Source organism: Pteropus alecto, unplaced genomic scaffold (genome assembly GCF_000325575.1).
Source record: "Pteropus alecto unplaced genomic scaffold, ASM32557v1 scaffold76, whole genome shotgun sequence".
NCBI classification, from domain to species: domain Eukaryota; kingdom Metazoa; phylum Chordata; class Mammalia; order Chiroptera; family Pteropodidae; genus Pteropus; species Pteropus alecto.
The window spans coordinates 7,666,487-7,679,446 of record NW_006443138.1 but is presented as its reverse complement, the minus strand read 5'-3'; the positions used below and the strand labels follow the sequence as shown (position 1 = coordinate 7,679,446).

Here is a 12,960-nt window from a genome sequence, read left to right as displayed (position 1 = left end):
TATGCGATCCTCATAATTTACTTACTACAGTAGTCCTCCCTTATCCACGGGGGACACATTCCAAAATCCCCAATGGATGCCTGAAACCTTAAGTAGTACGCCAAAACCTACATAATGTTTTTTTCCTATACATACATATCTATGATAAAGTTTAATTAGGCAAAGAAGAGATAAACAATAATAAAATAGAATTAAACAATATATAGTAATAAAAGTTAAGTAAATATGCTAGCTCTCTCTCTCTCTCCGAAAACTCATCTAATAACCATGATGGTTACACTAAGTCGCTAATGGTGGGTAGTAAATACAGTGTGGATATGCTGGACAGAGGGATAATTCATGTCCCAGCTAGGAAGGAATGAGACAGCCTGAGATTTCATCACGCTACTCAAAACAGTGTGCAATATAAAATTTATACATTGTTTACTTCTGGAATTTCCCATTTAATATTTTCTGAGCATGGCTGACTGCAGGTAATTGAACCCATAGAAAACAGAACTGTGGATAAGGAAGGACAACTGTAATAATTATATAATTAATGTAATTCTCATGTATTTACTATATAGTACTCATTTTTAGATGAGAAAACAGAACCAGAGAAGCTGGGTACATTGACCAAGGCCATAGATTTGATGTGCCCAAGATTCCATATTTGATAAGTGACAGAGATGGGATATGAACCTACATAATCTGCTAGACCCCCACCCTTTTTAGCCACTATAGTACACCGACTCCCACACATAGAACTAGTCATTGAATGTGTGTATTCTCCTCAAATTGTAAGCTTCATGATGGGAGAAGCAGTAAGGGGCAAAATAAAGGGGGAGGGCGGTGCTCACGCTTATTTTGTGGTGAACAATGGTAAGTGTGGTGAACAATGGTAAGCAGAGAATGCCACAATCAAATATCTGTGTATGTCCAAAGATCCCTGTAGCAGAAGAATGAGAATGGACTGGCTAGAGTCATGTGAAACAAAAGTCAGTCTTTACTAGACTGATTTTATCTATTTTACAGAAAGTTACATTTTTTTTAAATTGTGCTTAAAAGAACATTATTATATCAATTAAAAAGTAATTACTGATTGCATTTTCCAAGTGAAATAATATTTTTAAGTTCTAAATATAGAGAACATTTAATCCTTCAAGGAATTAGGATGATTATAACAAAACTCTAAATTTCATTACAAGCTACTAAAAGAGACATCGTAGCATTACATATGTAGGATACATCTAAAAACTGGCTTAGAAGAACAAACCCCTAATGGCAACTTTTTCTTATGGATTCTCTAATGTAGCTAGCAGGTTTACTGTTAACATGCTGATACATATGAACCATAATAAAATCGACTATTTCAAAACATTAAAGTATGAAGACCTTTCCACAGACAATTTTTTACATCTGGCAACAGAGTTTGAACTCACCTTGTATTATAACGGATAAAGAGTGCCACAATACACTCTGGTTGCTGAATACAGAATTTGACTTCCTGCTTACTTTTCCCTCCTAATTCCACATTCGCTACCAGCAAGCACTTCACATGTACAAACACACAAGTTCTCTGTTGTCTACAAAGTAGGCAAAAACTAATTAATAAAAATCACAGCCAACTGCCAATACCATTTATCTGCCTTTATCAAGATGTAGTCAATCAACATTTGAAACAATTCATGAGAAGCCATGATATCTGAAGACAATCTGGTTTTATCATTATTGCCCATTAGTGGGAAGAGCTGATAGGTCAAAACTCCCACATTCTATGAAACTAGTTTTTTTCTTATTTCAAATATTAAATATTACAGCCTAGAACTATTTATAACCCAAGGAATTTGTTTTGGCAGTATTTTTTGGTAATAGCATTCTGAGCTACCAATCATGCTTCACAACTATCATAAATAATCCCAATTTTATTTCATTACTGAAGAACACTAAAAAACAAAATGAGCTTAAATAAGAAAGAAAAGCATACATACGATGGATAGAAAAAAATCTACTTTCTCGAAGAGCAAAGAACTTAATAAGTGGAAAGCTTTAGAAAAAGAACAAATGATCTTTCCTCATGTAAGAAGCACTATTACTCCTGAAGTCCTAGTAGTTCTAGAATATTGTGGCTTGATATTTACAATATGATAAATATATAATGGATAGTTTATAAATCTGCTTAGAATGGACCTAAGGAAAGTGACGGTTTAGATAAATTTTAAAGGTAGAATATCTAAACTCATCAACACGAATCAATAGCATGGAAATAAAAGCAATTCATTTCAAAGTTTTCCAAATGCCCCCAAAATGAGCAATAAAAGTCTTAATAAATACAAAAAGGGCAGTTAACAAGTAGATGCACAGGAAACATATGGCCCTGGTTGGAAATATGATTCAGCAGAAAACTAGGGACCTACTTATATGAACACATCCACAATCATTATTTTGGGGAGTAGGGAGAGTTCTTTCCAGGGGTAATAAGAATAGTTTATAAAAAGTCTCATCCAAGAAAAACATGAAGAGGGCACATAAAGAAAGAAAAGAGAACATATCATTCTTCCTAATCCAAAGGCCATTTACTGAAATCTGGGGTCTGAAGCTGTTTTACTCAAATGATATTCCCAAAAACCATCTCTTAAAATGCATGCCCCAAATCTACAAATTCTCTAATGATTGTTAACAAAAAATCTAAATGCCTCTATTAGTTTGACTTTGATCTAGGAAGACCATGTTGTGCACGTTTTGAATTCAAGAAACAGATTCTGCGGTATTCTAAACCTTTAAAATCACCTGTATCGATATGCCTTATACAGATTCAAACTTGAACCATCAATATATAAATTTTAAAAGTGCGTCATCCTAAAACCAATACTCTTAACAATTCAAAAAGTGCTAACCCAAAGACAAAAGCACACAGTCATATACCAACTAAATAACCAACTATAATTGGTATGCCTTCTGAGCAATAAAGTTGTGAACTCATACCATAAGCCCTAAAATTAAAATAAGCAGTACTTTATTTTTAAATATTAAGACACAAATTTATAAAATACAAGTGGAAGGACATGTAACAGTAGAAAACCTGTAAGTTTAGGATATAAAACAAATCCTCTGAGCATAAAGGAAATTTTTAATGAGGGTGAATATCTTAAACCAATCCTTAAGGGGTGGGGATCAATCTAATAAAGAGGGAGGAAGGAAAGGAATGCAGAAGAAACTGGATGTACGGTCTGTTTTGCTAGGGGATATGTATTTCTACAAGGCTCCCAGTAAATTAAAGCAGAACAAAACAAAACAAAGCAAATCTAGAACTTAAGCAAGGAAAAGGTGAGATAAACTGCTCAGAATTCAATATTTTGAGACCTGCAAATGCCAAATACTTGGTGTCTTTAAGCATGACACACTTTCTCTGAAGAAATGTTGGCTATATTAAGTTTATTTTTCCTGGGTATAATTTTGAATGTCTTGTTATGCGTAAAACAATTTAGAAATCCCGTGGATTGGAATTATACATGACAGATCTGGAAGAACTAAAGAATCAATTTTTGAAGGCTTTCTGGCAAGAAAGGTTTTTTTTGGTCAAGAGCCAAAAAGGATAGCATTAGTAAGCAAAGTAGTGCAGACCCAGGGTTATACTGCTACAAAATTATTTCTAAAAAAATCATTCATTTGAAAAACCAAATCTATGATGTTAGATCACAATTTTCATTAGAAGACAAACAAGCAGATGCCAGGAGTGTTGGCATTCTATACACAGGTGAGCTTATTCATTCAAATACTTGCCGAATTTGTCCCAGATATTGTGCCTTCAACTGCTTCTATACTTATTTTTGTTAACCCCAAACCTAGAGATAGGTAGAAATATTCCAGGCTTCCTGTTTAGACGTCAAAGAAAAAGATGCCTGAAATTTCTATTCCTCCAGATATTAAAAATATAGCTACCTGCCTAAAATCTTGGCAAATAGAAGAACAGCATGTCTAAAGCTAGTGGAAGCAATCTAAAACTTGCCTCCTTCTGAGACCAAGTTACATGTATCAAAATTTTAAGTGTACAGATTTGTGTCTTCCAATTTTTTTTCTTAGTTTCTTTTCTGAAAATGAGTTTTCTGGTCCTGCTATACAATGTGGAGAATATAAAATAAACACACACACACACACACACACCTAACACCCTTCATTTGCATTACAACATTAATGGTTTATTCGGTTTAAGGTTTTCCCTGTTTCACATCTAAGAAGTAAAATTATATCTCAGAGCACCAGACTTTTAAGTTTAATGATTTATAAGAAAAATATTTGTTTAAGGAACATTTTTAAACTAACGAAATAACTACTAAATTGGCCCAACATCCACCCTCAAAATACTGATGAGAGTACCATTTTCCCCCAGCCTCTCCCACCACATACTTACCTGGGCAACTTCTTTCAACATTTGCTACTCTGGGGATTGGAAAGCTCAGAGCAGGAGGCTGAAGTGAAGAAGGAAAGGTTGGAGGGTGAGCCATGGCACCAGCCCCACACTAGGAGCTCCCCTGAGATACTACAGCAGGGTTGACACCACAGCTCTGAAGTTCAAACTCCAGCAAACGATAAGAAAGAAGTCCAACCAGAACATGATAAACGATGGGATTCTTCTGCTCTTTGAAAAATAAGGAAATTATGCTATAAAGATCTAAATGTCCAGTTTCAATATTATGACTCCCTGGTTCACATCTTCATTATTTCCCAACCCCAAAATCCTCTCTCAGACTGATTCAAAGTATTCATCAAAAAGGGCATGGGGGAAGGGGGGTTACACACAGCTTTCTATAAACTTTCACGCTTTTCCAGAAAATGAAAGAATAGGGCTTACCTGGCCATCATGAAAATGTCTTAAGACAATACATTTAAAAATTGCCTACCCACTCCTTGTATACTTTCTTGCTCTCCTAAGCACTCAGCATTAAATCTAAGACTCTCGTATACATGAACACCATCAACCAGCAGAATGACAACTAGACTATATGGATGTATATTTAATTCCTAAAAGCAGACCAGTGAGCTTTTTAAAAACCAGGGATAACTTCTGGTATAAGTATATTCCTTGGAAAGAAATGAATTTAAAACTGTTCAGCTCATAAAAAAAAAAAAAAAGAACTCCTCAATTAAAATAACTTTAATCAAACTAGATGACAGAGAAAAACAAAGATTTTTAAAGAAACCAATCTAAAGAGGACTTAAATGAGATTTATTCACTTTTATAAATACTTATTTTATAATATAAAAAGTAAATTAATGATTCTGATTAACATAGATTCTGACTATTATGAATACTAAGGTTAATAATAATAGATTCTTAAAGATAACATCTATTCAATAACATTATTGAGATGGCAAGTATTTTAAGACAGTGAACTAAATATAGAGGAAGAGCAGAATCTTGAATTATGTTATATGAAGCAGTTAAAAATGAAGTGCTCCTTCAGCAAGGGAACACAGGACCTTTAAAATATGTCTATACATCTTGCAATTTAAATTAATTGAATAAACATTCAGTAAGCACCTACTATGTGAAGTGCTAGATATTACATGTATACTTTTCTTACATACTTTATCCACTTGATGCTCAGAATAAAGGAACATCACAAATCAAGAGAGAATAGAGCCACCAAGGCTTTAGTGAAATTACCCTCTATTTCCTCTAATCTCCTACCATTTTCCCCTTATCTTATTGTGTTCCAGCCACACTTGCCTCCACTTGCTGTTTCTCAAACACATAAGGCATACTACGGTCTCCAGGACTTTGTACTTGACTATCCTCCAGTAATGCTCTCTAATCACCCTGCTTCAGGTATTGAGTCACCTTAGGAGGACTTCCCTGTCTACTCTATTTTAAATTACATTACCCTTTTCTCCAACCCCTTAGGCACTCTCTAGCCCCTTTCCTACTTAATTTTCTCTACAACATGTATCAACATGTAGCAAGAAACTCATTTTATTTATTTTGTTTAATGTCTTTCTATGCTCTAAAATGTCAGCTCCATGAGAAAAGAATTTTTTTCTTTGTTCACTTCTGTCTCCACAGGATCTGGAACAAGTGTCTGGCACAGAGTAGGTCCATAACATGAATGTGTCCTCATCTAACTCCATGCATGCCGTTACCTGAGTATTATTTGACACTAACTGACCAATGAAGTGCTTACAGCACATGCAAAAACTTTATGAGCAAAATAAGTATTTTAAAAAGTACTGGAATTCTGTAAAAATTAATGTTAAATTTTATATTTCTGAAACATGTGAATAAAAATTGTTTTATGCCTTTTCCCACTGAAACTGATAACCACTTCCAAAATACCTAATAGACTACCAAAAACCTTCAGTGGTTAGAATATTACACTATGAAAAGTACCAGATAAGGAGATTAGAACAATTTTCTTTCCATTTCTCCAATTTTTTTCTCATTAGATTACTTAAAAAAAAAAGTTGTTTTGATAGTATTTCAGACTTACAGTTTAATATGATGAGACAACAAATGTATCTTTTTTATCACAAAATCCCATCAGAAGAATTATACTGTAGTCTATGGGAATATGTACTTGGGAGTTAGCGGAACAGTACACGGGCCTGAACAGTCCAACAGAGTGGGCCTGGTGCAAATAAGTACTAATATGTATTGAATGTCTGCTCAAAGCACTTTATATATATTACCTTGCTTAATCATAAAAAATCTCTTACTTTTCCCTCAAACTGTAGACCCTATAGACTATAGTCAATTAGAACAGTCATCACATGTAATACCTAGCCCCTGCAATCACAACATACCAAAAGCTTATTCTCCAGAAAAACCCAAGTAGATAGGCTCCAAATTTTGGAAATTAGTCAAAGTGCTAAGAGTGAGGCATGGGTTTGAAAACTGCGGGGTTAAGACCTACATTCTGAACCATGGGATCCTCAGCTTTCTTTCTTTACAGAACACTACCAATCAGAACCCCTATACCCCACCTTAAAATTATAGCTGACTCTTGAACAATATAGGTTTAAATTGCACAGGTCCACTTACATGCGGATTTTTTCCAATAAATACTATAAGTGTATTTTCTCTTATGATTTTCTGAACATTTCCTTTTCTCTAGCTTACTTTGTTATAAGGATACAGTATATAATATATATGATACAAAATATGTGTTAATCGACTTCATGCTATCGGTAAGGCTTCTAGTCAACAAAAGACTATTAGTAGTCAAGTTTCCGAGGAGTCAAAAGTTTCATGCAGATTTTCAACTGTGCAGGGGTCAGCACCCTTAACCTCCACATTATTCAAGAGTCAACTGTACATGTTTTCAGTATAAAAACTAAATTGCTCTTGAGAAACAAATGTCACACGTTACGAAAATGAGGTCCTTGCCAATGAAAAGCTTAATTCAATTACATATTAACAAGCTCTGTCCACAAATGCTGTTCTCATTTTTTAAAAACGTTTTATTTGAAAACAATTATAAACTTACTGAAGAGCTGTAAAAATATTAGTATTCCCATATACCCCACTTTTCCCTAGTGATAACATCTTATATAACTATAGTACAAGTATCAAAACTAAGAAATTAGATAGTAATTTAACAACTTTATCCAGACTTTACCAGTTATTCCACTGTCTTCCTATTCCAGGATCCATTTAGTTTTGTTTCCTTAGTCTTCTCCAGCCTCAGACTTTATCTGTCTTTCCCTGTTTTTCACAACACTGATGTCATTAGTGACACTGATATAACTACACTGTATAATGTCCTGCAATTTGACTATGTTTGATATTTTCTCATGAATAAAGTTATGGATTTTAAAAGCCACCTAACCACAGAGGTGATGTGTCCTTCTCAAGTGCATCATATATGATGGATGTATTCCAATATGAGTGCATGTAATGATATGTCTTATTATAGGTGATATTAACCTTGATCTTGGTTAAGTTGGTCTATCTGTGAATTCTCTCCACTGTAAATTACTATTTTCCCTTTTTAAATAGTACATGTTTTGAAAGAAATACTTTCAGAATATGAAAATATATTTGTCTTTAAATTTGTGCCCATTAATTATAGTATTCATCCATGGATACTGCCTGTAGCATCTATTGCTGTGATGTTCTAATTGTGATTTCCTATTTTATTCATTTCTTCTGTAGTATATTTGTTAACTAAAATGCTTCTTCAAGTAAACCAATAATCTTTTAAAGACCTCACTTTTAAATACGAACAGTATGTCATAGACTTTACCTAACTGGACCAAAGTGATACAGGTAAAAAGTGAAGAATAATGTCTTAAAACCAGGGTCCTTCACTCTCACAAGCATATTCTTTCAGCTTTACTACATTGCCTTTATCCTAGTAGAAAAGTTTGAAAATTTCATATGACTCAAGCAGTCTCTCTTAGCATTCTGACCTTGAAAAAAAACTTCCTATTTTCATTAGCACATGTACTATAATGTCTTTAATTTACTAAGCCAGGTTAAACAACAGAGAGATAATATACTATTCTATGCTACAAAACACAGACTTTGGGAGTAAGAAATACTAATTAGTAAAACTATTACCTCAGCTGAGAAGGTAAATGGCTACTGTATGTATAGGTCTATTACATTCTCAGGAATCTTGAAGGATGGGAATTCAAGGAAAATCTTCCAATTTTTTGCTTTAGGTAAAATAAAATCAAAGCTATGATGACTCTATATATGAACTGAAATTTATTTGTTGACTTGGACTGTTTTGTTTCTTTGCAAGTGACCTTTAATTGCTGAGAAAAGATCTAATATTTCTGTGTATTGCATATCATGTAATGTCTTAAACAGTAGTCAAGCCTTCACTGAATAGTGACACAAAGCTCTTTATCAGGAATGCTTTTTCATCTTCTCAACCAAAATATAATTTTAAAAATGAAATCTTAGGACTTCTACTTCCAACCAAGATCGAGTAGTAGGGACCCGCTCCCCTTCCACCTCACTTGAATCATCTTTGAAAATGTATAAAATACATTAAACAATCGTTTTTCAGATACAAGATATCAAGCATTGTAAGACAATAAGCCCTGAGAGAAGAGAAAGAATTGATGTGAGCCCTACAACTGTCCTTGCTTACAGACTGAAGGAATTTCCAGGTTGTAATGCAGGGAGAGGGAGTCCTGGTGAGCCCAGAAATCTCTGAGATGAGGAAGAGTAGCTAAGAGTCTGGGTAGGCCAAGAGGGTTAGAGTGAGAAGGCTAGAGTACCAGACAGGAGTTAGCTGCAAAGAGAGAGTTCTTAAGATCTGAAGAGGATCTCTCTTGAGTCTTCAGCTAAGTACTGATCAGCATAGCTTGTGAGGAAACTACCTGAGGCTAGGAAACCAAATAGTGGAAACAATCTCCAAGAGTCACACAGAGATATTCCCACAAGCCAAAGTAGAAAAATCACTGTAATGGAGAAGGTATGGATAAAGGACTCAGTAGAGTACAGCCTCAGTAGTTGGTAAAAATTAACCCTAAAGGCTACTGTGGTTCTAACAAAACTTAAAAGTTAAAAAAAAGGAAGTGTCAAAAGGCTCAAACATCACACAGCTTTTAAGTAACTCAGCTGTTTCCCCCAAGAAAGGTGAAGAGTATTAACAGAAATACAAAAAATATATAACACTGAACAGGTAAAATTTCTAAAGACTGGCATCCAAGTAAAAATTACTAGGCCTGAAAAGAAGCAGAAAAATAAAATACATAATGGAGAGAAGGGAAAAAACTAATAATCAATAGAAAGAGAGCCAGAAATGACACAGATGATAGTATTAGTTGACGACATTAAAACAGATAATCACATTTTGTATGTAAAAGGTAGAGTAACTGGCACGATGAGGAAAAGAGTAGTGAACTTAAAAAACTATCCTAAATAAAACAGGGAAAGAAAAAGAATTTTGTAAAAAAATGAAGAGTATCAGTAAGCTGTGGGACAACTTCAGGTGACCTAATATATGTGTAACTGAAGTCCTCGAAGCAGAACAGAAACAAAATAAATATTTAAAGAAATAATAGATAAAAAGTTACCAAATTTGATAAAAACTATAAACACACACATTTCAAGAGGCTCAAGAAATCTAAAGCACAAGAGTCATGAAAAAAATTATACCAAGACACATCATAATCAAAATATGTAAAACCAATGACCAAAAAAATCTTAAAAGTGTCTAGAGAAAGTTACATTACATAAAGAGGACTAAATATAAAGATGATAGAAGACTTTTTGTCAGAAATTATCTAAGTAGAAGACAGTGGGGCAAAATCTTTAAAGTACTAAGACAAAAAACTGTTAACTTTGAATTCTATACTAGCAAATCTTTCAAAAATAAAAGATTTCAGACATACAAGGCCTAAAAGAATTCATCGCCATCAAAAGTGCATTACAAAATATTTTTTTAGTTTAGGTCTATCCTGATGGAGCTTTTTCTGTAGACCCACATCATTATAAATGCTTCATAGAATAAATATGTACTTTGCTTTACTCATAGAACTATGGTAAATCTGTGGGAAAGAACCACAAAACAGAGACGTTAAAAACATAAAACATCTAACAGTTACTTTTTTAAATATTAGGTACTGATATACTCCAAAGATCTGTACTATTCTAGGGTGTAATAGCTGAAGGGTGAATATGAAACTTATTCAATACTTAGAGGGTGTCTGAAATTGAAAACCAGGAAGATCTACTCTGAACCTAAAAGTGTCCGTAAAGGAAAATGCTTGAAGAAACTGAATCCCAAAGATTATAGGTGGGAAATTTTTGAAGTATGTCATCAGTTTGTCCATATTCAAGAGGAGATCAAGGAAGCCCAACTAAAAGAACTGTGGACTGACATGACAAATGTGGGTTAAACAAAGTTTTAAAAAGGCTATCCTGAAAATTATGGCTCAAACTTTGGAGGAACTAAGGTGGTAGCCAGTGGAAGGAATCACAACATGTGAAATCCTCAAGTAAAAGTTGACTTTAAATAATTTTGCCTATGTGTCATATATAAAAAACAAAAATTAAGTCCTTCAGGTAGAAGGGAAATGATACTACAAGGAAAAAAGAAGAAAGGGAAAAAAGAGGGGAGTGAAGGAAGGAAGAAAAGAAGGCAGGCAAGTGGGGAGGGAAGAAAATCAAGGGAACGGAAGGGAAAAGAAAGGATGGAAAGAGGAAAGAATGAAAAGAAAAAGAACTACCAAACATTTTAAATTATGGATGACAATAAAAAGCAAAAATAACACTCCCTTTCCTCCAATTACAATGAACAGTGAGACTGTATAACAGGGGTCTAATCAGAAAATGCTTCCCTTAAGAAGTCAAAATTCAGCTGAGACCTAAAGAATGATTAAGATATATGTTTATTTTCAGGAAAGCCCCCAAAGAACCTACAGATAAATTTTAAGAATAAAAACGTTTAGCAACACTAATACCATATCAATTTAAAATGAACTGTATGTCAATATAACACCTCTAAAATATGATTTAAAAAATACCATTTATCCCCTAAAAAAGCAGTGGAAAAGTAGAAAAGTACTTATGCATCAATCTGACTAAAGATTTGTACAACCATTATTTTTAAAAATAAAACTACTGAAAGAATATACAGGAGACCACAATATGATGAATTCAGGGAAAGAAAGAACAACATAACGACATTAATTCTTCCTCAAAGTTAATGCAATTCCACTTACAAACAATACTTTTTTTCATATTCTAAATTTGTCACTGAACAAAAGGCCAAGAAAGTCAAGGTACTTGTGAAGACCAAGGCAAACAGACAGGCATGAAAATTTAACGCAAAGCTATAGTAGTTAAGAAAACATGATATTGGTACAGGCATAGAAAACAGATCAACATTAACAGAATAGAGATATAAGAAAGGAACCCGCAAATATAAAGAACTTGATTTACAACAGCGCTAGCACTGCTAATTAGTTGAAGAAGGCAGAACTACATGATGCTAATACAACTGATCTTCTGTGTGTTGAGGAAAGGTAATTGTGCTAACTCACACCATATTAAAAAATCAATTTCACACTACTAGAAACAATAAACAAATACAGTAAAGTTTCTAGATACAAAATCAATGTTCGAAAATCCACAGCGTTCCTATACTCTAATAATGAGGTGTCAGAAAAAGAAGTGGAAAAAATAATTCCTTTTGCAATTGCAACAAAAAGAATAAAATACCTAGGAATAAATTTAACAAAACATGTGAAGGACCTATATAATGAAAATTACAAGACCCTATTAAAAGAAATCAAAGAAGATACAAAGAAATGGAAAGATATTTCGTGTTCTTGAATTGGATAAATCAACATAATTAAAATGACCATATTACCTACAGCATTATACAGATTTAATGCAAATCCCATCAAAATCTCATCAGCATTTTTTAAAGAAATAGAACAAAAAACATCAGATTTGTATGGAAGCACAAAAGACCCCAAATTGCCAAAGCCATCCTGAGAAAAATGAGGCGGGAGGCATCACTACGCCCAACTTCAAATTATACTACAAAGCGACAATAATCAAAACGGCATGGTATTGGCAGCAAAACAGACATATGGATCAGTGGAACAGAATCAAAAGTCCAGAAGTAAACCCATATTTATATGGGCAAATAATGTTCTCCCAAAAAGCCAAAAACATACAGTGGAGAAAGGAAAGCCTCTTCAATAAATGAGGCTGGGAGAACTGGAAAGTCACCTGCAAAAGAATGAAACTAGACTGTTGTCTAGCACCACATACCAAAATTAACTCAAAGTGGATTAAGGACCTGAATATAAGACCTGAAACAATAAAATGCATAGAAGAAAACATAGGAACTAAACTCAAGGACCTTGGGCTTAAAGAGGATTTTATGAATTTGACCTTAAAGGCAAAGGAAATAAGAGCAAAAATAAATAAATGGGACTACATCAAACTAAAAAGCTTCTGCTCAGCAAAAGAAACCATCAACAAGGTAAACAGACAACCATCTGAATGGC

At 33.8% G+C, this 12,960-nt stretch overlaps 1 protein-coding gene and 1 non-coding gene across 7 annotated transcripts in view; one reads left to right on the top strand and one right to left on the bottom strand.

Moving 5' to 3' along the window:
* The window catches only part of CNOT2 (CCR4-NOT transcription complex subunit 2), a 103,063-nt gene that overhangs the window by 48,355 nt on the left and 41,748 nt on the right, over window positions 1–12,960 (bottom strand). Inside the window, exon 2 of one of the 6 annotated variants that reach the window (XM_025041087.1) lies at window positions 4,391–4,448. The exons of the other annotated variants lie outside the window; for them this stretch is intronic. Coding sequence (XP_024896855.1) covers window positions 4,391–4,411 — 21 coding nt within the window. The 5' untranslated portion in view covers window positions 4,412–4,448. The remainder of the gene's footprint in view (window positions 1–4,390; window positions 4,449–12,960) is intronic. 6 annotated transcript variants of the gene reach the window in all.
* LOC112472547 lies at window positions 10,383–10,511 on the top strand. The gene has a single exon (XR_003043651.1). It is a non-coding gene; the product is annotated as a small nucleolar RNA SNORA18 (small nucleolar RNA).